Here is a 25,304-nt window from a genome sequence, read left to right as displayed (position 1 = left end):
TTATAAAATCGCTTAATATATATGTGTGTGTGTGTGTTTGTGTGTGTGTGTAAGTGTGTAAGTGTGTGATAAGATATAACTATAAAATATATATGGAACACTATAATAGGATATTATTTATAATTCTTGATTTTAAAAGCTTCGTCTATCAAAGGATTAATCTATTTCATTATGAATTGGATCTGTACTGCTTTCTTTTTGCTGTATCACCTTTCTGCTGTGTTCTCTTTCTCTCTTTTTCTTTCTCTTATATATCTATATCTATATATTCTCTTTGATTATTTATTCTCGAAGCTTCTTTTCTAGCAAGATGACGCACGTGTTAAATCAGACAATACATCTTTTTATTAGGAGATATTACTGGCAAAGCTCTTCATTCCGTATGACAGTGTCTGCGAAGAAGTTGCGCCGCGTTTGTGTTCAGTCGAGCAGGCGATAGCTTTTTGTGAAATAGATGTTGTAATGATTGACTTATATATATATATTGAATGAAGATATTTTAAACGGATCTTTTTGTGCGAGATTGAAATAGCAGTTGATGACTTTTCATCCTGTATTTATATTAGCGTTCTCTCCGAAACGAACAATAACTTTTTAGATATCAAAGAAAAAATTGTTTCTAGCCAAGGAACTTAATTAACTTTACGTAGAAAAAATTCATTGGGACATTTATTGTATCATTATCGTATTAAGAGATAAGATAAGTAAATATGCAGTGAGTCTCCATGAATTCTCAAGTATTTTATAATTTGCAGCATTATCTATTTGAATCTCGTAAGAATCGATTGAGAATTTGCGCTGTGAATGTCGTTTATGGAGAATAAAGATATAAAAATGGATCTCTGTTCGAGTCATCGGTTGCGATCTTCTTAAATTTTCGATTTTGTCTGGTCAACGATCCCGGGTGAATGTCCGGCTACAAGGATATGCAGGCGTCTTCGAGGACGAGAAAAAAATTAACGCGCCCACATCGCTTTATCTGGCATAGCATTCTGTGCGGTAACGGCGCGAAATTTTAAGTCCAGCAATTACGTCATGCTTGTCGTGGAAGGCATGCCAGATCTAGTTCCATCCGACAAGTAGGCGGTTTGCCATGGAACATTATTCCGCTATCCAACCATAACAATCACAGTACGAGCCCATTTGCATAATTAACGCCGAAATTACTGAATTCCCACAGTACGTCACACTTTAGCAACATTTTCACACGTGTGATAGAAGAAGAAGATAGTGGTGTGTCTCTACATTATTCGCATTCTATCATCATTCTTTTTTAAGTTTGCAATGCGACAGATAACGGCATAATGTTCTTGGTTTATTGTAAAGTTTTCTAAACTAAAGAAATTTGTGTAATAAGGAGAAAGCAATAGCCTAAAAAATATTTACAATAAAAAAGATAAAGTTGCCTTTAACAGCAAATCTTTTACCGTCTTTTATTTTTCGTTGGTCATCGATTCGTCTAACAACCTGAGTCATACAGGAAGGAATCTTAAAAAATATATCCTTGATTCTCTTGAAAATATCCCAGGCATGGTCATCGATTGGCGCTTAAAGACACATGTTTAGTAATGTTCGCCGCCTCGCGTTCACGTAGAGCGATCACGAAGGCGATCATTACGCTACGTTTTCCCGCTCTGCAATTTCACTGTCATGCGTGTGCAAGAAATATTTCCGGCGTTTCGCAAAATTTCACGCTGTTACTATTCAGACGCTGAGAATGCATTCTTGTTAATCAACGCCGATTAAATGCGATTTCAAGTTTCCACACTTTGGAGCCGATGAAAAATGCGAGACAAAGGATCGTATTTAGGCGTCGCGGAAATCGCGTTCGTTGCGCGACGCGATGCTGGAATTCAAAATTTGTCGTGGGAAAATTCTCTGCTAGTTTGCAACTTTCTGAGATACTCTATAATAACGTAACACATATCGTTTCATTATTATCATCCGAAATGTGACAAAGATGCGTGCATCTATAATTTTGCTGACTCACAAAATTCACATTGTTGCTATTTTAATAGAAGATAAATAATAATTTAAAAATATATTATTTTAAATAAAGAATTTAAATATTATAGTATATTTACTTCATAATTTCAGTGATAATTTATGCAAGTATACTATGACTGTTATGACTAGATTGTTTTAATTATAACATATCAATTTTTTTTAATTATTTAAAAATATTTCAAGGAAAGAAAAAATGTGTCACTTCACGTACCACATATAAAACAATTTCTAATATGCCGATTCTTTTGAATTGCTGATCACTCGCGTCATTGCTTGCATCAGCATCGTGGCGCAAACTTATATCTCAAATATAATATTTTGTGAATTTTAAGAGAACACCTCGCAAAATTCGGATTTTATTGCAATTCCGTCGTGCACGTATTTAGAGAATAAATACTGAGCGCCCAATCAGCGTTCGATTGTTTATCTATCGAAATCGCTGGTGTTCGACACACGGTCGAACAGACAACCGTAAAGGAAAATTGCGTGGGTCTCGGTCTGCCCTGCCAACTACGGAGCCTTGGCTTGCTTTACGTGTAGGCCGCGAGTGCGATCCGGCTTCGGCTTGGTAGGCTTCGTTTCGATCAGTAAACGGACACGATTAAGCGCGACAAGATCGCCCGCGATCTTCCAGTTTCGACGCGAAATTTGGAGCTCGATCGATTGGTTCCCAGTTCGTCTCTCTTCCTTTGTCGTTGAAATCTCCGGACCAGAATGCGGCGAGGACTCGCCTCTGTCCTGCCGCTTGTGGTGAGTTTTCTGCTTTCCTTGATAGCAAGCCTGCTATCGATAATATGCTTTAATGTGCTTCTGAAAGTTTAATGTCATTTTCCACCTGAATGACAACGCATATCTCTTAAGCCTTTATATTTCTGTACTGATGTCGCGTCCGTTCAGCAATGCAATATTTCATTTTTAAATTCCATTGCAATTTTGAAAATTCGCTGCTACAACTTCCTTTTCTTTGATACAAAAATTAAAAATCTTGTTCTAGAAAATATAACGACTCTCTATAGAATTTTATTTTTATAATAATGTGTATTTTCAAAGATCCGTGTTTCTTAAAATTTAAATTTTACTTAGATAAAAGAGACATTGCTACTGACATTCAATAATAATCTTATAAATTTATATTATTTTATCAGTTAGAAATTAATTATGAGCAAATAATGGTAATTTAGCGATACTTAACGAAATAAACACTAAACAGTGTCAACTTATGAAAATTATGCACGCGAGTGTGTCATTATATACGTAATAAACTTGATTAATGCCGAATAATTACATCAGTTTAAGTATTTTTATTATATTAGAATATTACCTGAGGATATACGCATACGCATACGCATCGAGATCATACGAGTATGCGATTTTATCAATTTCCCGGAGCGTAAGTCTACATATGCCGACCGTGAGAACTTAATTTCGCGACGACGCTCCTTTGTGCAAATCATTGCGTCGCGTGCGGGAGTGCAAAACTATTCATTTGTACGCGCTTCATCGCGCACTTCGCACCAGGTTTTATCGCGTGTGCGATACGCAATCTTCCTAATTGTTAAACATGTAATTCTCATTTACCAGTTATTACATTAATGCTCGATTGCGTTGCGCGTAGGAGATACGATAGAAAATTCATATTTTCGTGAGAAAATCAATATTTTCTTATAGATATTGTTTAACGAGACACGTGATATTTCTCGAGGGAGAATATGAAACGGGACAAAGCGAAATAATTTATGTTTATCAAAATAATTTCAATATTTAATACATAAGAAAATATTGATTACAATACGTTTGTTGAGACGCAATGCAGGAGCCCATTATACAATTCTCTAAATATCATTAAAAAATAGACTTTTGTTAGACCTTTGTTAGCTCCTTCTTAATCTCTACACATGGATCTATTACAAAGAGACATACGGATTGCTGTCGCAATCTACATAACATGTAGGTATGTGTTACGCCACTGATTTCGAGCCGCCCGAACAAGCTTCCGAAAATTCGCTATCAAAGATCGGCTGTCATACACGCACACACATACGCACGATGGCGCCTATCCACTCGACATGCCGCCTCTGCTCTCCTCTCGTAAAAGTGAAAGCGCCGCGTCGTAAGCGCGGCAAGCGAAGGAGAAAATACGCGGTAAGGCTCGGTCGAGCGTCAGACGGAAGGCAGAGCCGGGTTCGTCCGCCGTGTATTCCACGAGCGTGGCAGATGATCTCGATATAACTCACTTCATCTACGAATTTCTTTCCCGTCAGTTTCAAATCGAGTCGATTTCTCTTTTTCGCAAATTTGCTCGGAGTCATCCTTCCTGGGGTTTCTTGATTTTCTATGTAAAACAGTTCTATCAAAGTCCGTTTGACATTAGACAGAAGAAACAAGATTATTATACATATATTAGGAACAAGGCCAAGTTCCTCTTTTAATTTCAAAATGACTTTATTTGATAGAAATTTATAAAAGTTATATGTGTCTAAAAACGTTTAATCATGTCTTTTTCATTACCGTCTCTGATTTGAAATTGTCCAATGTTCGTGTAAAACAATTTACTGCCTGACGGAAGAAAAGGTTCTGGTCAAAAGACCAGTCTCTCTCTTCGAGCCTTTGTTTCGAAGGGACGTGAATGAGGTACATTCCCATGCGCCTCGGACAATCGCGACAGCGATCTTGTCGTCGCTCTCACAATCAGCGGCTCTCTGTCCTGCCAGCACGACATTTTTAAAAGTAGGAAGTAGAAGTGATAGAGAACATAGAAGCGTAGTTTTCGATTTGTCGGTGATGAAAGAGAGAAACGTGCTCGATGAGCACGTTCCTCCCTTGGCATTCTTTCAACTAGATGTGAATTAAAAGTCATCTTAAATATTCTTGTTATAATCTTCTTTCATCTTATAACGAATGATCTCTCTTGCTATTTTGCAATATTATATAATGAACAAATGGAGTTGCACAATTTATGATAGAACGATGAGCTTTACTGACGTAACGATTATTTCTCTTGTGTGTTACATCTTTGCACATCCCACACACTACTTCTAGATACTTTAGAGTTTTCTCGGCGCGCGAGATATGCTATCTCTGCACTTTCGATTTCACGCGTTATTTATGAAATTATAAATGTAACGGGCGCCGAAGGCGTTGTAAAGCGTGAAACGTTGGACGCGCTGTTTATTTTACGCTGTCCGCATCTCTACCGTGGAAACGCGATGTGTCGTTTACTGTAACGCGAGGAAACGGAGCCTCTGCAGTAAAACCGGATTTCACGCTGCGCTGGAAATTACTTATCCGGATCGCAGCGATACTCGAGAAGACGATAACTTCGTAGACAGCATTTCATTTACTTCATTTACCTCTCTATCGCGGGACTCCCTCGCCCGCGACCGCGCGCCCGATAACATCTACTTATACATATCGCCGGCAAAAAACAGTTGTTTTTGCAAGCTATACACGCTTTCTCGACCGAATGATCCGTTTGATATTAATTAGCTGAAAAAGCACATTACAAGAACTGAATTTATAGGTATGTACGATGTATACGCAGAAGCAGGACCTCTGTTTTTGACAAGTAACTTTAAAATTCCATCAGATAAATACATGTAACATAAAAATTTGAAAATAAAATAATTATTACCCGTTAGAATTATTGAATAATTATTAGTCAACAATATCACATTTTTATAAACAAAATTGTTAACGTTACTCTCGTAAATATAAATATCACTTTTCCATGTACTTAATTAAAAAATTTATTAAATCATTTTCTATGTCACATATTTCAAAATAGGATAACATGAATATACTATTATTCCCAATCCTATGTACATTATTTTTTTGAAAAGATGTGGCATACGTCACCATGTGTGTCGAGCTGGTGACGCGGCGATTAGATTAGAGACGAGGCAATTTTTTACGCAAATGACAAATTCTTCCGGTGACTAAAAGGAACGTCAGGTTGGCGACGTTTGTTTCGTCAGATGATTATGGGTAATGTGAACGATGATTACGGAACGGTGTTGCCTGACCCGAAGATGACGCAAATATGCGAGATGACATAAAGTTGCAACGTGTCTTCCGGCTACTGTCGTCGAGGTCTTGGGAACGTTGTATCAAGGATGCATATTGTGGGAATCTAACGCAATATGTTAATAAAAGTAGCACATGTCGGAACTTTTTCTGGTTTCCCGAATAAAAAATTATGCAAATCGATTCTAAAAGTCTGATGTATGAAACGCGTATAATTTAAACGATAATCTATAAATGCGTGTAAAGTATTCTCTAGTTGATTGACGCATCCTGGATGATACCCTTGAGTTGTAATTGGTGTAATTAAGATACATTATGTTCATGAAAAAGATATTATCATGTGTGATTTAGAAATAACTCTTAAAAAACTGCATACAAATTATTTTAGTATTATCGTTATACATATGAAATTTTATAGTAAAAAATATCATATATTTACGCATATGTGTATTTTTTAATTGTGGAATTGAAAATATTCATGAGTTGTCTTATATTATTCGAGATAAATTACAATCGAATCAGATTTAGAATAATATTCCAGGATATTCATCTATATCATGCTGATCGTATCACAAGTATCGATTAACATTAAGGTGTGACGGTTTCCCATAATACATCCTGAAATCTATCTTACGAGGCCTCTTTTACATATTGCTCGAAGACAGTTATAAGTTATAACTCTCACAATGCAATTTTCTGCCGTTTATAGCTTCCTCAATGTGTTGCTCTCGAAGATCGCGTGTTATTTATGACTGGCGATTACGTATGGATATAAACAATTATCGATCATGCAAGACGAATTAAAAATGCAAGACTCGTGATCAAGTCCAAAGTGCTTCTCTTAATAATATATTGTTAACAAGTAAAAAATATCTAAAGTGAAAGAAATATTACTCCGGCATATTTTTCTATTTTCTCAAATTTTCAATATTAAAAAGCTTTTGTAATTAAATCATGTATAAATTAATATTCTGACAATAAAACTTAAAGATCGAAAAGTCTACTTTTCGAAGAATTATTTACATAAAGACTCTTCTTGTGACAAATCGCAGAGATATCTGGCAGAAGATGTTCTAGGCTTATATGGACCGAATCGCTACCCCTTTACGTCATCCGAGAGGATCGCCGCGGTATCACGTGCGGCGCGTGCAACGATTACGCGTGCCACAAGCCAATAATTTCAGGCCGGTCCGGGAACACGCGTCACGCGAATGTGGAGTAAGTACTCGCGATAGTGGGCGGACGCGGTCTCGGTCGCGGTGAAAAACGATCTCGCAGCTTCTTACGGAGGGGGATGGTCGCGAGGGAAGGAGCGCAGATCCGTCGTGTACGGCGGATCTGGAAATGCAGGGACACCGCGCCGCGCCGGTTCTCAGTCACAGTATCGCGTCCTCTCGGTCCGCCTCGACGACATCGACGCCGTCGATGTCTGGCGTCGACGCTATCTTCTTCCGTTTCTCTTCTTCCGCGGTCTCATCCGGTCCGCGAAAGTGGGTGAATTTTTTTCTCGCTTTCTCTCTCTTCCCTTCGACGTTCGCGAACCTTTAAATGCCGATCTTGCACGCTTTTCTTCTTCCACGGAGATTAGATCTGCGTCGGTGTACGTCTTGTTATTCGCATCATAATTAAGGAGATACCTGTATGTGAATTTTAGGTTTCGATTATTTTGATCGAGAAATTTCTTCGTGCAGTTATCGCAGTGGAGACTGTAATGTATGTAAATGGGCGACTTTTGCTTGAGAAGTAAGTGAACGTTTCGGCTCGGCGATCGCTGCAAAAAACGACGAAGAGGAAACTTGAGGAACGCGTATTGCAACTTCACAAAGCACCAGTGACCATGATTTTGCGAACGTGTCTTTGCCTCAATCTCTTGACGGTAGGATTTATGAGTTTGCAGTACATATACGGATTTACATACGGTCTAATTTAAAGATATGTTAATATAATGCAGCGCATTCAGCGGAAAGAAACTTAAAGATGATTAATTTGATTCTGCGATTAATTTTTTATGCACTGTTTATTTTTATATCCACGTACGCGCATATATCTCGATTACGAGGGTAATCAAAGACAATTAAATCAGCACTTAATCAAGGCGACATTAATCAATTTGACATTGGCATAGACATTGACAAAAAGATCTCTGAAAGCGGTTATTAACCTTTCCGTATATTTGCAAGTAATTAGCTAATTGCCATTGACATTGGAACTCTTCGTTGACGTCACTTCAAGATCCTTGATTGAGTAAAACGCCGGTCGCGAGCTGGTGCGATTACTGTCTCACAAGTCTTCCAATAGTAATGGCAAATGAATCGGCGAAATAGCTACGTTACGTAGACTTGTACGTTACGTAATCTTGCTATTTTCATGAATGTAATAATGAACTTTGCAAAGCAGTATTGACATTGGTAATGAAACTGGACGTTCGCGCAAAAGAAATGATATCCGATTACCGTATAAATACACGGAAAAAAAGTGATATTGTATCAACAGCATCAGTGTAATCGAGATGAAATTTATTGATGCAACATCAATATTAATGAACAAAAAACATCAGATAGTTGTTTCAATAATTTAAATATTTGGTCCAATAATATGCAATTGAATTAACTATTTATGTTTGTGGCAGCCCATGACATCGACGTTTAATTGAAGCAACTTCTTTTTTTTTTATTTTGAACAGCATTTTTTTCCGTGTATGAACTCAATTAATTTAATAAGAATGCAGATCGAAGGAATGTATTAAATACTCGTTAGAAACACATATAGATACCGGTAGAGCTATATTAAAATCTAGAAAAAATAAAAAAATGCATGACAGATATTTTTAAGAATTTAGGAAGATGAATATTGAACGCACGATTCTCCATCAGTACAGTCTTTTGATAATTTACGAAATTGCTCAAATTCACGTTTCACATATAAAAATTATAGCTTTAGAATCTTTAGATTGTTACGAACCGAAGGTGTTTACGTCTGTCAAAGGAGTGTACGATACTTTGCATATATTTAACGGTGACGGCTCGAGATGATTTGCGTAACTGCATTTGCGTGCCGGTAAAACCGCTGATTGTTCCGTACCGTACACTCGTCGACTACAATCTGTCACGCATATATTCACGTCATCGCTCGATCGAAACTGACACCGGCGTGATTAGTGGAAGGCGTTCATGAAAGTCCGACGCCGAGGATGCACTCGTGAAAGAGCCACCGGCTTCTATTCCTACTCCGGGAGAGTTCGATGCACGAACGCGCGGTACCGTGAAAATCGCGTGGATAGAAGTGTAAGTAACAGAGGAGGACGTTCTCTCTCTCTCTCTCTCTCTCTCTCTCTCTCTCTCTCTGTCTCTCTCTCTCCTGCATGGTCGTGCCATCGGGTAATATAAAAACGCGTGCGTGACTATCAATGCAGCCCAGATTCACGTCAATCAATAGGATCAGCTCTGTTTCCAGAGTAATTTGACAACACTCGACCGTAAACTTAATACTGAATCATTATTGCACACTTGGCGCTTATCGTGGCTGTCGGATCTTAAGTATTATTTGTCTAATGCGAGAATTTTTAAGAATTAGCAATATTTAATGTGGTAAAACATGGATGTTAATATTAGCCTACTTAAGAGAGCTATTGAATTTTCTGGGAATAAAACGAAATAATTGCTACTTTTTAAGTCAAGAAAAGTGAAGAAATAAGTCGGATTAAGAAAGGGTTTTTCTTATAATTTTTATCGTTAATGGATATTAATTAAAAGGCTGTGAGAAAATAAGATCTTAGATATTAATTACAATATAATTAGCATGATAAAAAATTATTTTATCTGATATTTTCTTAATGAAATAATCATAAAAAATTTATTCTAGCGTCTTTATTATTGTAAATTATTCCCAAAGGATATTTTATATCATAATATCATAATATAATTAATTAAGATAAGCTAATATTATTATCAAACATCATTATCATTTAAATAAGCTGAACAATTAAAGAGTATTAAAGAGTACTTACTAAAGAATCGAAGTTTGAAGTATATTATTAATATCGCTTACGAAATAAATATCTGAATCATTTGAATAGAATTAGAAACACGCATCGATTATCTTTAAACGCTGAATGTAAATACCGAGAAGAAGTGATGTGAAAGTAAAATAGTAACATAAAACAACTTTAGGTATCAAAGTCATAGTTTAGAATACGTATTACTAACTCTGCATGCACGATGAGTTACTAAATCGAAAGGGAAGTAACAGGTACACGGAGGTATTTGCGTTTGAAAAGAATTGGGGTACGAGAACCGATCCTCGTGCGGTAAATATCGGAGCGAAACTACGCGAAGGTAATTAATATCGCGCACTCCGAATATCAATTAGCGCGTGTTCGTGCGAAGGCCGCGCGCGATGTGCGCTCACGAAACGCCGACGCACGCTCCTCGAATACCAAGTGAGATCGCAAATGAGATCGCGCATTTGTCACGTATCCTCCTTGTGTGACACTATCTGCAATTATGATCCGTAATATCACGATTGTATGCGATGTGGTAGGATCACCGCAAGATGCCACCGACGATGACGGCTTTGCGTGCAACAATGTTATAGAGGCATGTTTAAAGATTCAAAGAATTCTTGTAGGTAATAATGCGCCAAGCCAAGAAATAAAATTCGATTTTAAATAATATTAAATAAACGAAAAATAATATTTAAAAATAGTTCAGTAATCCTATTTGCAAACGTGAAAGAGATAGGTTTTATTCTAGAGAATGATAATGCGTAATAAAGTAATAGATAAGAAATAAAAGTAGCAGGATTCAAATTATAGCACTTTATTATAATTAGCTACCCTATTCATCTTATTTCCATGCTAATTTAGATACACATCATACGTTTCTACGCATACTTATATTATTCACGCTCTGCATCGTGTATAATAGCATCGTGTATTACTAGTTGTAAGCTTCGAAAATTTGCGTGATTAATTAAGCGATAGAAATGTGTCAGTGCCAACATAATTATCTAAGATAAATCCCAAGAGCAATCGACCGAGAATCTCGTTAATTTCTTCTCCTTACTAGCTAATTACCTCCGCAATTAGCGTAACAATATCCTTTTCCTGTAAGCACCGAATTCATTGTCGGCTACCAATGTCGCCAATTTCCCGGGCGCGCAATTTCATTATAATCCCAGATTTATATCACGTGATCAGGCACGTGGGAACCGCGCGGAGCGTGGGTGTTTTTAATGAGAGAGGAGATCGCGCGAGAGGATGGAGAACGGCGGAAGCGAGCGAAAGGAGCCGCGGCCGCGGCGCGGCTCCTGTGCAAAGGTGAAATCACCGTGACCGACGGCAGTCGGTCGACGGACAATGGACGGTGCAATGATAATTTAGCGAGTTAATCGCGCGGCTTGGACGACCTCGTACAAAACCGCCGGCCAAAACGATGGCTTTCCTTCGAGAGGATGGAAAATTGATGCATGGCGTGGTTATAGACGCGTCAGGACTTTGAAGCTCCTGAGAATTGCCCGTTATTATGCGACGTGAATAAAATATAAAATTCGTGTTGAGTCCTTGATACATAACGCAATTTATTCCCTGTCTCGATTGTTTATGGTCTCTACTTGGCTCCGCAATTATCCGCATAATATAACTCTTTCCTTGCGGTAGAGTTCGAGCGAGGAGACTCTCGTTGCTCTCGTCTTAAGATATTAAATTACTTTCTCATTCTGAGTCTCCGCATATTCAAAAAGAAACAGAGAGAGAAAGAACGGAGAAAGAGAGAGAGAGAAAGAGAGAATCAGTTAAACTTCAGTTAACTTTAATTAATATTTATAGACATGACCGGTTTTAACCTTTGCTTAAAATTACTGTAAGCGATAATGAATAACACGTTATTACTTTACGTGTACATGAATAACATAGGTATATATTTTGCATACGTACTTATACTATGCATACATACTTAGTTTCTTACGGAATTCTGCGTTTGTAGAACTAGGCAACTTATCAATGTCTTTCGTTGACTAAAATACGAAGTGTCTATCTTCCGCTTTGACGTCGTTGAAAAAGAAAAATGTCCGCTCGAGAGGAAATTAATACGTACTTGCGAGCACTATAATTTTGACAGGAACAGAAGGAGGAAAAGTATCCAACGTCTCCCCGAAGAGTAAAAGTGAATTGCGACTACCGGAAAGAAAAAGCTATCACTCTACTAACAATAAGCTATATGGATTATGTCATGGAATACTGCAGTGTTTACTTTTTATGATCTTTTCTCGTTCTCCAAACTACAGGCTAACTATATATCGGGCATACGACGCGTATTTCTACCGTTCGATATCTCGAATTCCACAGGGTGAAATGCAAAAAAACATTTTGCACGGGCATGCAATCATAGACTGATAAAATCAATAACCAATAAAAGACCAATCGGCAAAGATATCCTTTGAAGAGTTTCACGTCTATAAATAGGGCATTAGGTAGTTAGCATTATGTAAATTGAAAATGCCTAGATATTTTAACAGAACGTCTTTCATATGTAGAAACAAAGCGAGGTCGATTCGTTTCAAGGATATCAACCTAACATTGAGTCCGACTCCTACACCGCGACCATTTTTCAAGTCAAAGTGCCTCGCAGCGATAACACGCGGTGAACCAGTTTCAAGGATACCGAAGCAATCCTGAGTGTGAATTCTTGCCGGCAAAGAGATGCAGCAACGTGATGGATATTAAGCTCACGTGCGATACATGGAAAGGTCCAAGGTCAGCTGTGGCGTGCCTTGACCCTACGTCGTGTCCCATAAAACAAAACTTCACTCGCCAACAAGCAATTCGTGGAGCTGAGTACATCGCTTAAAGGAAATTTAATCTCTCCTGTCCCAGTACACAGCGCATCTACAAATATTCTCTTCTCATATCCGTCCTCTTCTCGTATTTCTACTCTATGTAATATTTTATGCGTCGAGAAGCCCGGATAAGAGATTTAAATTTAGAGAGGAAAACGTTACCCTCTCTCCATTTCCCTAAGAGACGTTATTATTTCACGAAATATTTTCGCTACGTAATGCCGATACATCGACCCTACGCTCGGTCGGTCCAGCATCTCTTAATATGGACCGACGAGAGGCGGACCTCGTGGTCTTGGTCAATCCCACGCAAAATCCGCAACAGAAGGGATAAGTATCTCTTACGTGACCGCCGTGTTTGCGCGCAATGGTACCCCGCTATAAAAGATACCGCGATGAAAAGCACCGCATTCCCCGCGTGGACGGAATTATTGTGGCACATTATAATGTATTCCGGCTAAATGGCGAATGCCAGTTCAGATCGAGGATATTGCCTCGTAAATGAGGATTCGTAACGTTTCGATTTTATTTTTTACTAACTTTCTATGCATTTCCAAAGCGCGAATAATCATGAATCATGGACCGGTCTGCGGATCTCGGAATTTTTTATGACGATGACGAGGAAGAGCGGAACGTGATTTCATTCACATGAAAATCTCGTTTACGCGTCAACTCGATTACATATACAAATAAGATTACGATATAGCGATACGCGACACGAAGTTGCGAGTTAAGTTATTACGGAGGATTAAGAAGGTCGTTCGACATTGTTAATTGACATATCTATTTATTACAATGTAATCGATTAATCTTTTCTTCCGATCAAAAGTCATAGTTCATTGCTACGTGTCTTTTGTAAAAAATTAGGTCGCAAGAAGATTTCTTTTTACCGCATATATGATTGCTCTTGAAAACAACTGTGAGCTCAATGAGAATAATAAAGAAATCTACAAGATGAGACATAGTTTCTTAAGTATGTACCTATGCGTGCAATACGCAGCAGCGTTTTCCCACAAAAGCCACAACCTGAATTCGCGCAACTGGAATTCAGACATTGCAATTTGCTTTTAATGATTGTAAAACTATCTTTCCATCGCGATGGCGATATATGGCTCGTAAATGAACGGTGTAGCGGAGAGTTTGAAATACTATCGAACGCTGCGAAAAATCCGGCGAAATAAAGTACGTCGTCTAGAGCTCGGCTGGTTCGAAGCCACGCTCGAAGCGGAACGTTCGTCGTCTTCGGGTCGTAACGCCGTAAATGGAGTGATTACGACTGACTGGCGAAGCGGAGTATGCGTCGCCGCGCCTACAAGCAGCCGTATAGATCGCAAAGAAGAAAAGAGACAGGCCTCGTAGTCCGAGAAACGATGCTGACTAATCGTTTGCCAGGGAACACCCCACGTAGCCGGTCACGTTCCTTGACACGGCGTGTTCTTGTTATCGGCCGGCAACTTGAAATTTGCGTACGTGCAGATCGTAAATGTAACTTCTTGATCGTAACTGGATTCGTGATGACAACTGGCCAGCAGATTTTCGTACTCTGCAATGGAGAGATAAATATTACTGTATTAAATTAATAATTATATTTTGTAATAGTACTATGTTAAATATTCAATTTTTTAATATAGCTTTTTCAAGCAAAATTCTATTTCTTAGATGTCTTCTTTGTAACGTGACGATTTCTATATATGTATTACATTTTAAGATTAAAAATGCAAAACAAGAAGCCAAGCTATCAATCGTCCATTTCAGCAAATTCATTCTCTATGCATATTTTAATCTCTAATTGATTCTTCACCCATCTTTTACTTATAATAGAGTTAATCAATTCAGCATTTTATTTATGATACATCAAACTGATATTTTAAAATTCAAATAAGATTATCTGATATTTTATTTCCCATATTATAGCTTCCATATTAAATAATAATGATTGACGCGGTTAACGCGACGCGGGAAACGATTTAAGTAGGTTTACGTTGCAGGTTTCGGCGCTGTGTCTGACAGCGGACGAGATCGAGGCCCAGAGAAGCGGCTGGAACCTAGATCCCAATACGCAATATCACATTCAGACAGATGAGGGCCCGGAAAGATTCTTTCGCTTTCAAACGGCGAACGGTCAGTATAGGAAAGAGAAGAGATTGGCTGATGGCACAGTGATTGGGACCGAAGGCTGGTTAGACCCTCTCGGATATTTACGATTAAAGGATTACATCGCGGACCACGAGGGATTCCGAATACTAAGGTAATATCTGACCGTAAAATTAATGACAAAATTAATATTCGAAATAACGCCGGAATTTAACCAAAATTAGAAACTTATAATTAAGTGCTGAATAGTGAATTTATCCTTAAAATCCTTTCAGGTCAAAGATGGTTTACGTGGGTAAGGATCGACCTATTCAAGACGCGGTGGCGGAAACAAAGAAGGTACCAGCGCAGACCGGAGTTCTGGCCAGACCCAAAAGGCCACCTAATCCCTTCAGGTAAAGAGTGTGGTCACAAAATCAATTCATTGCGTTATAATATAACTCGTTAGAAAGATACTAAAATGCACGTTACAAACCAACTCTTTTTAAAAATACAATACTACATCAGAAATTTGTAAGAATCTTTAACCATTCGTTACAGACGACCAGATCCTAATGCCGTCGTGCCACTGTCCGGCAATGACATCACTTCCGGTTATTATGCCCCGACGACCATCAGACCCCGACCGATTTTGAGAAATTATTATTCGAGTCGACCAGGCTACCCTTCATCTGGACTCCAGAGTCTGGACACCTATCATCGACCAGCTACGTATTACCGCGGATCTACGGCTCGACCACCGATTCAGATTCTCGAAGCTCCTTACGATCCTGCTATCGGAGGTTCCTCCGTCAGGCCAAGCTATCAATCGCCCATTTCTCGAAGCGACTCGGGCGATTTCCCGCCGTACGACGGCACTCACACCACGGCGAACGGTTTCCAGTATTATTTAAGAAGGCAGTATCACGAGGAGGGACGGGAGCCCGACGGTACCGTCGGCTCGTTCGGCTACATCGATCCGTTCGGCATCAGACGGGTGATTTATTACAAGACGGATCCGTACACCGGGGGATTCCTCCACAAGAAGAACAATCGATACGTCGGCTTCAACGCGACGCCGTACGATCCGCTTCCGCCTGACCTGTCTAGGACGCGGCTCTCGAGAGCTCCCTCGACGAGCGCCTCGTAACAGTTCCGTTATTGTTCATCGCTTTGCCACGTTGTAGCATCACGTTTTATCGCGAAGAGCTCATCATCCGATACCGCGTCGACGCTGGATTTCGCTACGCTGGACGGCCTTGGTTCGACTCGATGATCTCGATAGCGAGACCGCTCGTCGAATCGAACTGCCGCCTGTTGTCGATGTTCTCTTAAGCAATCGCCGTTGATCATGAATTTTCCGGTCGGGATAAACGTTGGCGAGAGGAAGAACAATGATGAATAGAGACGGTATGAATACAGAGATCGATGCTCTATATTCCATGGAGGAAGGCTAAAGATTCTCGATCACGAACGTTGCTTATATAATATATAGATATAACGTTTCTCGAAGTGCCACGACTGATATTTTTTCCGATGTACGACTCCGTTGTGTCAGCATCGCCAACGGTTCCCAGTATTATCCGAGATGATATAACGTTACGAGGAACAAGGGCCGATTGAATCAGGAGACGATCGAAATGCAGCGGATAAGAAGGTTCCAACGGAGGGGAGATAAGGATTATGCGAGATTAACACAATGACTTTTCGTCATCGAGAACCGAGGCGGCGCGGCGGCTTCCTGATTCGTCGTCCTGCCTTTGTTCTGTTATTATCGCGAGCAGATGATCGGATACCGCCTAGAGACAACGTTAGATGCCATGCTGGACTGTAACTCAGTTTTCAGGGAAGCGCGGTGGGACTTCCTTGGAAAAAAGAAAATCGTCGGACAATGTTCGCCAATCTTTTTCCACTCTTTCCAGTTGCGTCACCGATCTATGAAACGTGCGAAGACTCGCGGCCGCCATTGTCTTTGCGTGTTAGTTTCTTTCGGTAATCTATTTTCGCAGGGATACTTTAGAAAGTATTTATTCCCATTCAAGATGTAATCAAAATACATATACACTTCTATCTCTTTTAATATCAAAATTTTTTAGAAAAATTTTATTGGAAGTGTGATTGCTTATAGATTATAATCAAAAAATTCTGCATTTACTATACTTTTTCCACAATCTTTTCCATTTGGCGAATATTGACCTACGACAAAGAAAAATCCCACCTATCGAATCAAAATAGAACGGCCACTTTGGTGTGAGCGGATCGGACATTAACCCTGCAGTGTACTATTTTCTTTACTTAGCGACACTCCACCAGCGAAGTATCACAACTTTATTACGAAAGAATTGTGTTACACCGTAGGGTGCACTGGTGATTTGTATCGTTGCCGAATCACGTCTTAAAAATCTCTAATGCGAGAAACACAGTGATTATGCAAGCATGTATTGTTGTACGTTGCAGGGTTAATTCAGCGTGAGCCGCAGATCCGGAAATCTTAATAGCTTTCTATCGCCGATTCTGCTGACGCTAATAGTAGTAGTTTCCTTCCTAGTTTATAATTGCGCGTCCGCGGATACTTTTCACGTACTAATTTCTCGCGGCATACCGGAAGGCTATCCGCTCGTGCCAAAAGACGAAGGGGGCCGCATAGAATTAGTTAATCGTTAAGATAAACCTCGTTACGTCGCGACAATGGTGCTGATTGTTAAGTAAAAGCGGATACACCGCGCACTTTCCGTTCTTTTATGGCGATGAGAACCGGGCCGTTACGCACTGTGCGCCTAAGTCAATTACGATTTTCGGATAAAAGTCCCCCATCCCCCGCGAATGACATTACAACTGTCCGCGTAAAGACAAGAGATATGATCTGTGCGTAAGGAATATCATTTAATGCTTAACTTATTTTACAAGTAAATGTGAAAGCGAACGATCGCTTGAGCGTAAAATGTTAAAAAACATGTGATATCAGATAGTTTACACAAAGCAGTAAACAAATAAAATTCTATTTAACACCGAAGTTGTTGTTTCACCAGGAATATTGTATTTTGTAAATACAAAAAGCCGAAAGATTACTTTAATTATACTTCCGAATGAATTAGTATTCAAGATAACAATTTAACGCTTTTAACATTTGATTCGGTATATGCAACTCTAATCATGCACATCTCATATTTTAAAATAAAATAAAAATGTTAATATGATACAATATTAAAATTATTTATAAATGTCGTATGTCAATGAGTTTTATAGGGATTATCGGATTGAAACTCATTTTATGTAGAATCGGCTTTTCGCTGCAACGAACTAAAGAGAAATTTCCGATTTGATCAAGCTATAATACCTGACTTGGCTTTGATAATATATATTTCATACGGCAATATTTTAACGATAAAATAACATTTTAAAAATATTTAAGTACCTAAAAATCTATTTTTGAGAATTTATTCTTGTCTTATAGAAATCTACAAAGTTTTTCGTAATTATTTCCAAATAATTGTCAATAATTTTAAGCGTTCGTTATTTGTAGCATTGCTTGGATTGCAAGGGGCAGTATTGGTGATCCCATGTCGCGTAATCGTAACAGTGCGATGTGCATCCAGGAGCATCGGCATCCGCTTATCCGATTATCATACCTCATTCAAAGTTTCACCGGCCTTGACGCGCTACCTCGTGAAAAGTTTCACCGGCCTCGGAGAGTGCGCTCTCTTTCTTTCCTCTCCGAGAACGAAGACTGATGCCCTTATAGATTTGTATGTACTCGAGACTAACAATAAAGACGCTTCGCTCCGTTAAACACACGTTTATCCTATATTTTCTTTCCCCGATCAAGCCCGAACGCAGATCTCTCGGCGTTTGTAGACCGTGATAATTCTTCATTCCATGGAAGGTTTATTGGAGTATCTGCATGCTCGCATATAAATTTATACACGCATGAGAATACACGCTCGTTGATGTATGTAATCGGTGACGATAAGAAATCGATGTGCTTATTCGGGCAACGAATTATTTGATTCCTTTCGCCACGCGCCGCCCTGATTCTTATTTCCTGTTTTTATCGCTCTTTCATCGACCATATATTTAATAAACATCTATTGAAATTATATTTTTTACTTTCATAAATAATACATTTCTCTACGATAATTCAGAAATGAGAAATAATTAAAAATTAGAGAAATCGTGGCATACAAAATAAAATGCTGTACGAAGAACCAACACAGCTAAAATATAAAAATGTAGGTGCTCTAAGAGAAGAAAACGTTTTTCTCTTAAGTGTATAGAGAGAAGCGTACTATAAAAAGAAGCTATCGAGCAATTGTATCAAAGTTCTAAGTTCTCGCACTAAAAGCAGAAATGTTCTACGAGGTATAAAGGTAACCGCGCCATGAATGGGCGTAGACTCGATTACGAGTAGATTAGTTCGCTGGATATGGTATACTCCCGTGACATTCTTCTCTATCGCGACACAAGAAATGTCAGTTCCCACCCGAAGAGCACAATTACGCGGTGGCCGACGCCGCCACAGAGAGATAGAAGGAGATTAATCATTAATGGTGCATACGAATGCCAGGATCTCACGTTGAGAAAGGATCGACATGATTAACGGTGGAAGGACGAAAGAGCGGAGTCGAACTTACCAATGTTTCTTACTATAAATGTACATAGAATGGAGAATGTATTTGGAGCGCGAGGGGATAAAGTAACTTAACAACTTAATTGCTATTTCTTAATAACGGTACAATGCTGCGAATACGTTATATCGCTGAAGCATCGACGGGAGCTTGCTATTGATACTTTCTGTTGTATTCATCCCGCCTGTCGACCTGCTGGCTCAGTGGCTGCTGTGGTTTTTGGGCTGCTGCGCGAGCTTCTTCCTCCTAGAAGATAAACATACCGAGTTTTTATAAACTGTTCTCGATACCAACCGATACTATAAATTAGACTTTGTTGATATTAATTATTTTCATGAGATTAAAAAAACATGTTTTTTCATTGGAAAATATGTTTTCTTTTGTTGGAAGTAACGCTAGCTTGATCAAGCGTTAAACCTACTGTTATTGTCATTATACGAGAGAATTTCGTGTTTCTAGGAAATTCTCCATATCTTTATTTTCAACATCATTTCCTTTTATTTTAAAATTTTATTCAAAGATTTGCTAGTTGCATTTGCAATAATATATAGATTTAAAGTACGATCAACAGGCTCATTTGATGGCGGTAAAGCAGTTATTAGTTATCACGGTCTATGAAACAGCTTTAATTAGATGCAGATATCTCATCACGGATGTCATATTTTCTGCAGCGCGCAGATAAGAGTAATTTTCGACGAGTTAAGGAAGAGAACCGGTAGCTATTGAGAACCGACGTAGTGATTAACGAGAATTGAAAGGAAATGGCATGCGAGTAGCTACCTTCTTCCTTCACTTCGCGCAGGTCATTCATACCATATAGCGGTCTTTAGCCTTTGCATCGATATGGATCGCTATCACGATTTCGCAAGTGCGCTCGTCGTACATAGATAACTGAATGGCTTTTCGCAAACTCTGCTTGGAAACCGTGACCTATGCTAGCTGTGGCGAAACAGAAGTCCTTCCCATAAGCTCGCGGAGAACGTCTACCATAAAGGTGAACATGGACGTGAACAGAGGTGATAAGAAGAGAGATGAGAGAGGAGGAGAATAAGTGGGGATAATCGAGGACAGAAAACTGTGAATGGACTGTAATGTGCAATGAAGTAGTAAAATTTTATATACTATTACTCCGTCACGTAAATCTTGAATGAGTCTGCTCTTTTAATACTTTTATATTTAATAAAATCATGTGTAATCTCTAACATTTCTTTAATAGAATTTTAAACGTCGGTATCTGTTATAAAATGCGTACTAATGTGGATTAGTACGCATTTTATAACAGATACTAATGTGGATTAGTACGCATTTTATAACAGATACCGACCACACAAATTAATATGTTAATATTTTCTTAATTTTATCTGCAACGAGAGTAAATAGTCCATGCATTGCTATAATGGATTAAATATATTTTCGAGTGATCCTCGTACAAATTCTACCTTGGACTAGTATATTGCAAGTAAAACCACTTTACTGAAGCACCGTTAATTAGATATCCATAGTGTGGAATTTCATGGAAATCGAATGGTGCAACTTCTATAAAAGTAATCGTGGCGAGAGCATAATAAGGGTTGGACGGAACAGGAAAGGTCGTGAGTACTGAGTATACTTACCTCTTGCTGACGAATACCCGCGTAGATGAGGTCGAGGCCTTTCTGGATCTCCTCGCTAACGGGCGGTGGCGTGGGAATGTGATCGCCCTGCGCGTGAAAGCCGGTCTCGTCGGCGGTGTAGTGAATGGTGATCAGCTGTCCCTCGGGACTCGTGTACGAGAAGGTGCCTTGCTGCACGATCGCCTCCGCCCGGTCTTCACCTTCGCCGATGGTCTTGATGTAGCCGCTTTCCTCGGCGATGATATTGTTGCCCGTTTCGTAACTGCGGGAGTCAAATTGCCCCGGGGTGTTAAATAATCAATTGCGCAAAAACGGACGGTCCAGAAAGCCGATCGGTCCGCGTTACGTAATGTTAAAATGCGCGCTGGCGAAGTTCGCACGGATTCGAGGCATCGGGTAACGCCGCGGTCCAATATTGCGTCGATACTTTCGGGACCGGATTACATGGAGTTCGCGTGACGTGGCAGGTGATACGATTATGTGGAGCATAAGATATATGTTGGATCGTAAGCGAAATTTTTTTGCGCGCGTGACGTAAAGGCAAGATCGGAGAAAGATTTATTTAAATATTTGAAATATTATATATGTATATATAATATTAATATTTATCGCTTCAAAAATTTGTACCAATAAATATAGTTAGCATTGTTACTATAATAATTTCAGAGATCTTTAGATCTTTCTTTTTAATTGTATTGAAAATTTATATAATTACCTGGTCTTGTAAGTTCCATCGTGTTCCTGCTGCTTGTTCCAATGTAAAATTGGGATAGGTGTAGTGCTTGTAGGTCGTCTGCTGTCAACTTGATGTTGTTGTCCATCATCCTGCTGGTAGTTGCGTCCATGGTAATTTGGATCTTGCGCCACCGCCAATCCCAGAATCATTGCTAACGCCTGAAAAATTACAGATGTTAGTTTTCCTGATTAGTAAATGCCTTGATTAAGATAAATCTCGAGAAAACGCATATTTCAAAATGCGATTACAAAATGTGTGTATGTCGTTAGGCGTTATTATATCATAAGATTCGGATTACGTCAATTTGTTCCCTTTCTAATCGACACCCTGTGACTAGATCAACGGGTAAAATAATCGATGAGAATAAACGCGGAAGAGTGTAACACGAATCCCAAAGTGGATTTATCGGTTTCTCTGCTACGAAATCGGGCGATGCGCTCTCAGGAGATGAGTGAAAGTGAGAAGCAAATGCCAACGCGGGTCATTTAACTCCTGACCCGCAAACTCGCACAGTTGGGCCCGTCCCATTTCATCCCAACCTACCGTGAACCCCTTCTATTCTTTGATATCGCGTTGCTTGTCCCGTTGCGATTCGTTCGTCTATCAATCTAATCGTAGATTTATTTTATAGCGATACTGTTTTTTTTTTAAATTCTATTAAGTTTTATGATCGACTCTCTCAAAATGATTGATCGTAAAGCTTAATAAAATTTAAGAACGGAAAGAAAAAATAATAATTCTAATATGATATGCACAAATAATGTTAATTATTGTATTTTTAAAAAAAATTATCTTGTAAATGTGTATGTGTGTGTGTTTAAATCTTCGAGAAAGTTCTGAAAAGTAAGGTATAAACTGATGTCAGCCTGTGGATTATGTAAAACTTCAGGTTTATAATCCCACGCAGTTCTTGTTTCGTCACTTCAACGGTGCATCTCACGCATATAAATTAATAAATGCAGGTTGTCGCAATGTATCAATGACAATGGTGGCTTCTTAAGATTCTACAAGGGTCACGTTTTTCGCTACCATATCTTTCGTCAGACAATTTTTCTTAAATATTAAACAATTTTTTAACTAATTTTGGATTTAGTAAATTTGATTAAGTTTAATAAATAATAATGAATAGATAAATAAATAATAATAAAAAATCAAATAAATTACTTGAAACCATGGTATTCTTAATTAACTTTATCTTAATACAGATTCACACTATCTCTTTTCGAAATTACAATTAAAAAGACTGAAAAAATTAAGTAAAGTATTAATATGGACGGTTATTTAATATTAGTTATTAGTAATTTAATATTAGTTAAATCAATTATTGACATTTTTGTAATGCAAACATGTAATACAGTCGAGAACGTGAAATTATTTTTTCAACCCCGCAGAGTCACATCGCACTTAATTAACGTTTCAGAAGACAACCCTTTCGTTACTTACCACGTATTTCATCCTGACTCGCGAGATGTGCACCTCGTCAATAAGACGGATCGACGTAAATGTGAGACGGGAGTATGGTGGCAAACGCACGGAGATAGTCGCAAACGAACAAGATCGACTGCGATTCCAGGAGAGGAAAGAAATCCCCTTTTATACTGACTCTCACTTTATCCCTACTCGAGGAGGCAATGGGCTTCGAAAGATGCTTCGTATGCTTTATGGCAAAGAGCCTACGTATCTGTCGGAGTAAATGCGTGTGTGGGATAGTCGCTTCCTTCGTAAGCGTCCATGTCGAGACCTCCCTGAGATCTCGATACCAAGAAGAAGTCTTGCTCCGATTATCACATCGCTATACATGACCTTAGTCTTGGCTAAAATCTCTGTCGCTCTTTCAATAACTTTCTAATAATCACCATTGTTTGCAAAAACTTGTCGCGCTTGATTTTATGCATGATAAAACTAATTAAATCAGGTTCAAGTGTACTAATTAACGAATGATTCTATTCATATCGCTTCGTTAATCTAATATATGTGCTTCGTAAAAGATAATTCGTGATAATTCTAATAATTGTATATTTATAGTTCCACGAAAAAGTGTACGTAATAATAAATAATACACATATACGTAATGATAAATAATAATTTCTACATAATATTAAAACGTGAGTCTTTCGCGAATTCAGTTATTTTTTCACATCATCGCAGATGATTCGAAACTTTCGTATCGCTTCGCGGAGTCGGACCTCCCGTTCGGGTCCACGTAGTTTCGTAGTTTTACGAATTATGAGACCAGCAAAACAATAGGCGAGGAACACATTCTAATATGCATACTTACATATGCATCAGAATGCGCGTAATAATGCCATCGCAACAACCCACGATCAATAGCCGGGGACTGCTCTTCCGATTAGCGCAATACGCTTGTTCTCGCGCGGCCTTCGGATTGCTCTCCAGCGTTTCTTTCCATGTTATTAAGAAAACCAAGAACATGAAGTTTTTGCGACTTAAATAATAATTCTGTTTCCACACAAAATTTGCAAATAACCCGAATAATGGTTGGAAATTAATTGAGCTAATATTTATGGAAATGCTTTTAGTCCTAGCAGTTGCGCATGAGCGTGTGCGTGTGACGATTTATATATTTATGTATTGTAAAATAAATAACACCGAGCATTTCACTTCAGCATTTGATTAATCAGGATTTTGCTGTGAAGGTGAAAATTAGCGAAAGTAAAGCCGGTTAGATTAGTCACGCGCATAAATTAATAATTGGGAGAGCAAGCCATCTCGAATTCCAAAAATCATGCGCATCGTAATGTTATGCATTATCCAAGTTTTGCACTACACAACTCTTGCGGAATTAATTTCCTAATAAGGTTTAATTATTTAATAGTAAGATCAGTATGCCTTCTCCTGGTTTTCTTGCGCTTTGATGTTCGAAGGCGTGTAAGGAAGACACCCCGAGATTAAGTATTGCGCAAACGGATAGATATGCTAACTACTTTCACGCAGAGTCGGCGAGGAGCCGTTGACTTCCGACGTGACATGAAATTCTCATTCTTATGCCTAGAGGCATTTCTCGAATATTATGTACGTCCAATCAAACATAGCCCGCTGCTTTTTGCAGGTAAAGCCTGACGAGCGCATCTCTCGCGTAGGACGTGGTCGCGGATGAACCGATCATCGATTATCGCAGAATGTCAACTGTGATGTAATCGTTATACATAATACTTAATGCCAGGTCAATTACGTAACGGTAATCGCCGTTACATCGAATGAGGTGTACATTAAATGTACCACCTCATTGTGTAATTATTGCTTCATTACGTGGCAGTTAAGCGAGAGAAAAAGGTTTTATACATGCCGGCTGAAACGTGATTACGATAACCGTATAGAGATGCAATTGCGAAATTGCTTTAACCGTTTACTGATCTTTCGCGTGGATTAACG

At 38.8% G+C, this 25,304-nt stretch overlaps 2 protein-coding genes across 5 annotated transcripts; one reads left to right on the top strand and one right to left on the bottom strand.

Annotated features, from left to right (window-relative positions):
- Positions 1 to 2,591: 2,591 nt before the first annotated feature.
- Positions 2,592 to 18,731, top strand: LOC139768814 (uncharacterized). Of its 4 annotated transcripts, none has more exons than XM_071699388.1 (5): positions 7,378 to 7,520; positions 7,685 to 7,906; positions 14,853 to 15,112; positions 15,234 to 15,353; positions 15,499 to 18,731. In XM_071699388.1, exons 2-5 carry the CDS (start codon positions 7,868 to 7,870, stop codon positions 16,085 to 16,087), a joined length of 1,008 nt encoding a protein of 335 aa, XP_071555489.1. In that variant the 5' UTR covers positions 7,378 to 7,520; positions 7,685 to 7,867; the 3' UTR covers positions 16,088 to 18,731. The 4 variants fall into 4 exon arrangements, with proteins under 4 accessions (XP_071555492.1, XP_071555489.1, XP_071555490.1 ...); XM_071699389.1 differs by having other exon boundaries at positions 7,392 to 7,630; positions 7,722 to 7,906; XM_071699391.1 differs by lacking the exons at positions 7,378 to 7,520; positions 7,685 to 7,906 and adding an exon at positions 2,592 to 2,757.
- Positions 18,732 to 19,025: 294 nt separating this feature from the next.
- Cpr49ah (cuticular protein 49Ah) lies at positions 19,026 to 25,177 on the bottom strand. The gene is made up of 4 exons (XM_071699392.1): positions 23,355 to 25,177; positions 21,891 to 22,069; positions 21,176 to 21,437; positions 19,026 to 19,808 (listed from the first exon to the last, which is right to left on the bottom strand). The coding sequence occupies exons 1-4, from the start codon at positions 23,364 to 23,366 to the stop codon at positions 19,716 to 19,718; spliced, it is 546 nt and encodes a 181-aa protein (XP_071555493.1). The 5' UTR covers positions 23,367 to 25,177; the 3' UTR covers positions 19,026 to 19,715.
- Positions 25,178 to 25,304: the final 127 nt, after the last annotated feature.

Source organism: Temnothorax nylanderi, unplaced genomic scaffold (genome assembly GCF_030848795.1).
Source record: "Temnothorax nylanderi isolate EJ_2023f unplaced genomic scaffold, tnyl_v1.0 TNYL_tig0018_pilon, whole genome shotgun sequence".
Lineage (NCBI taxonomy): Eukaryota > Metazoa > Arthropoda > Insecta > Hymenoptera > Formicidae > Temnothorax > Temnothorax nylanderi.
Note: the sequence above shows the minus strand (reverse complement) of the source record. Positions and strands in the feature narration are given on the sequence as shown.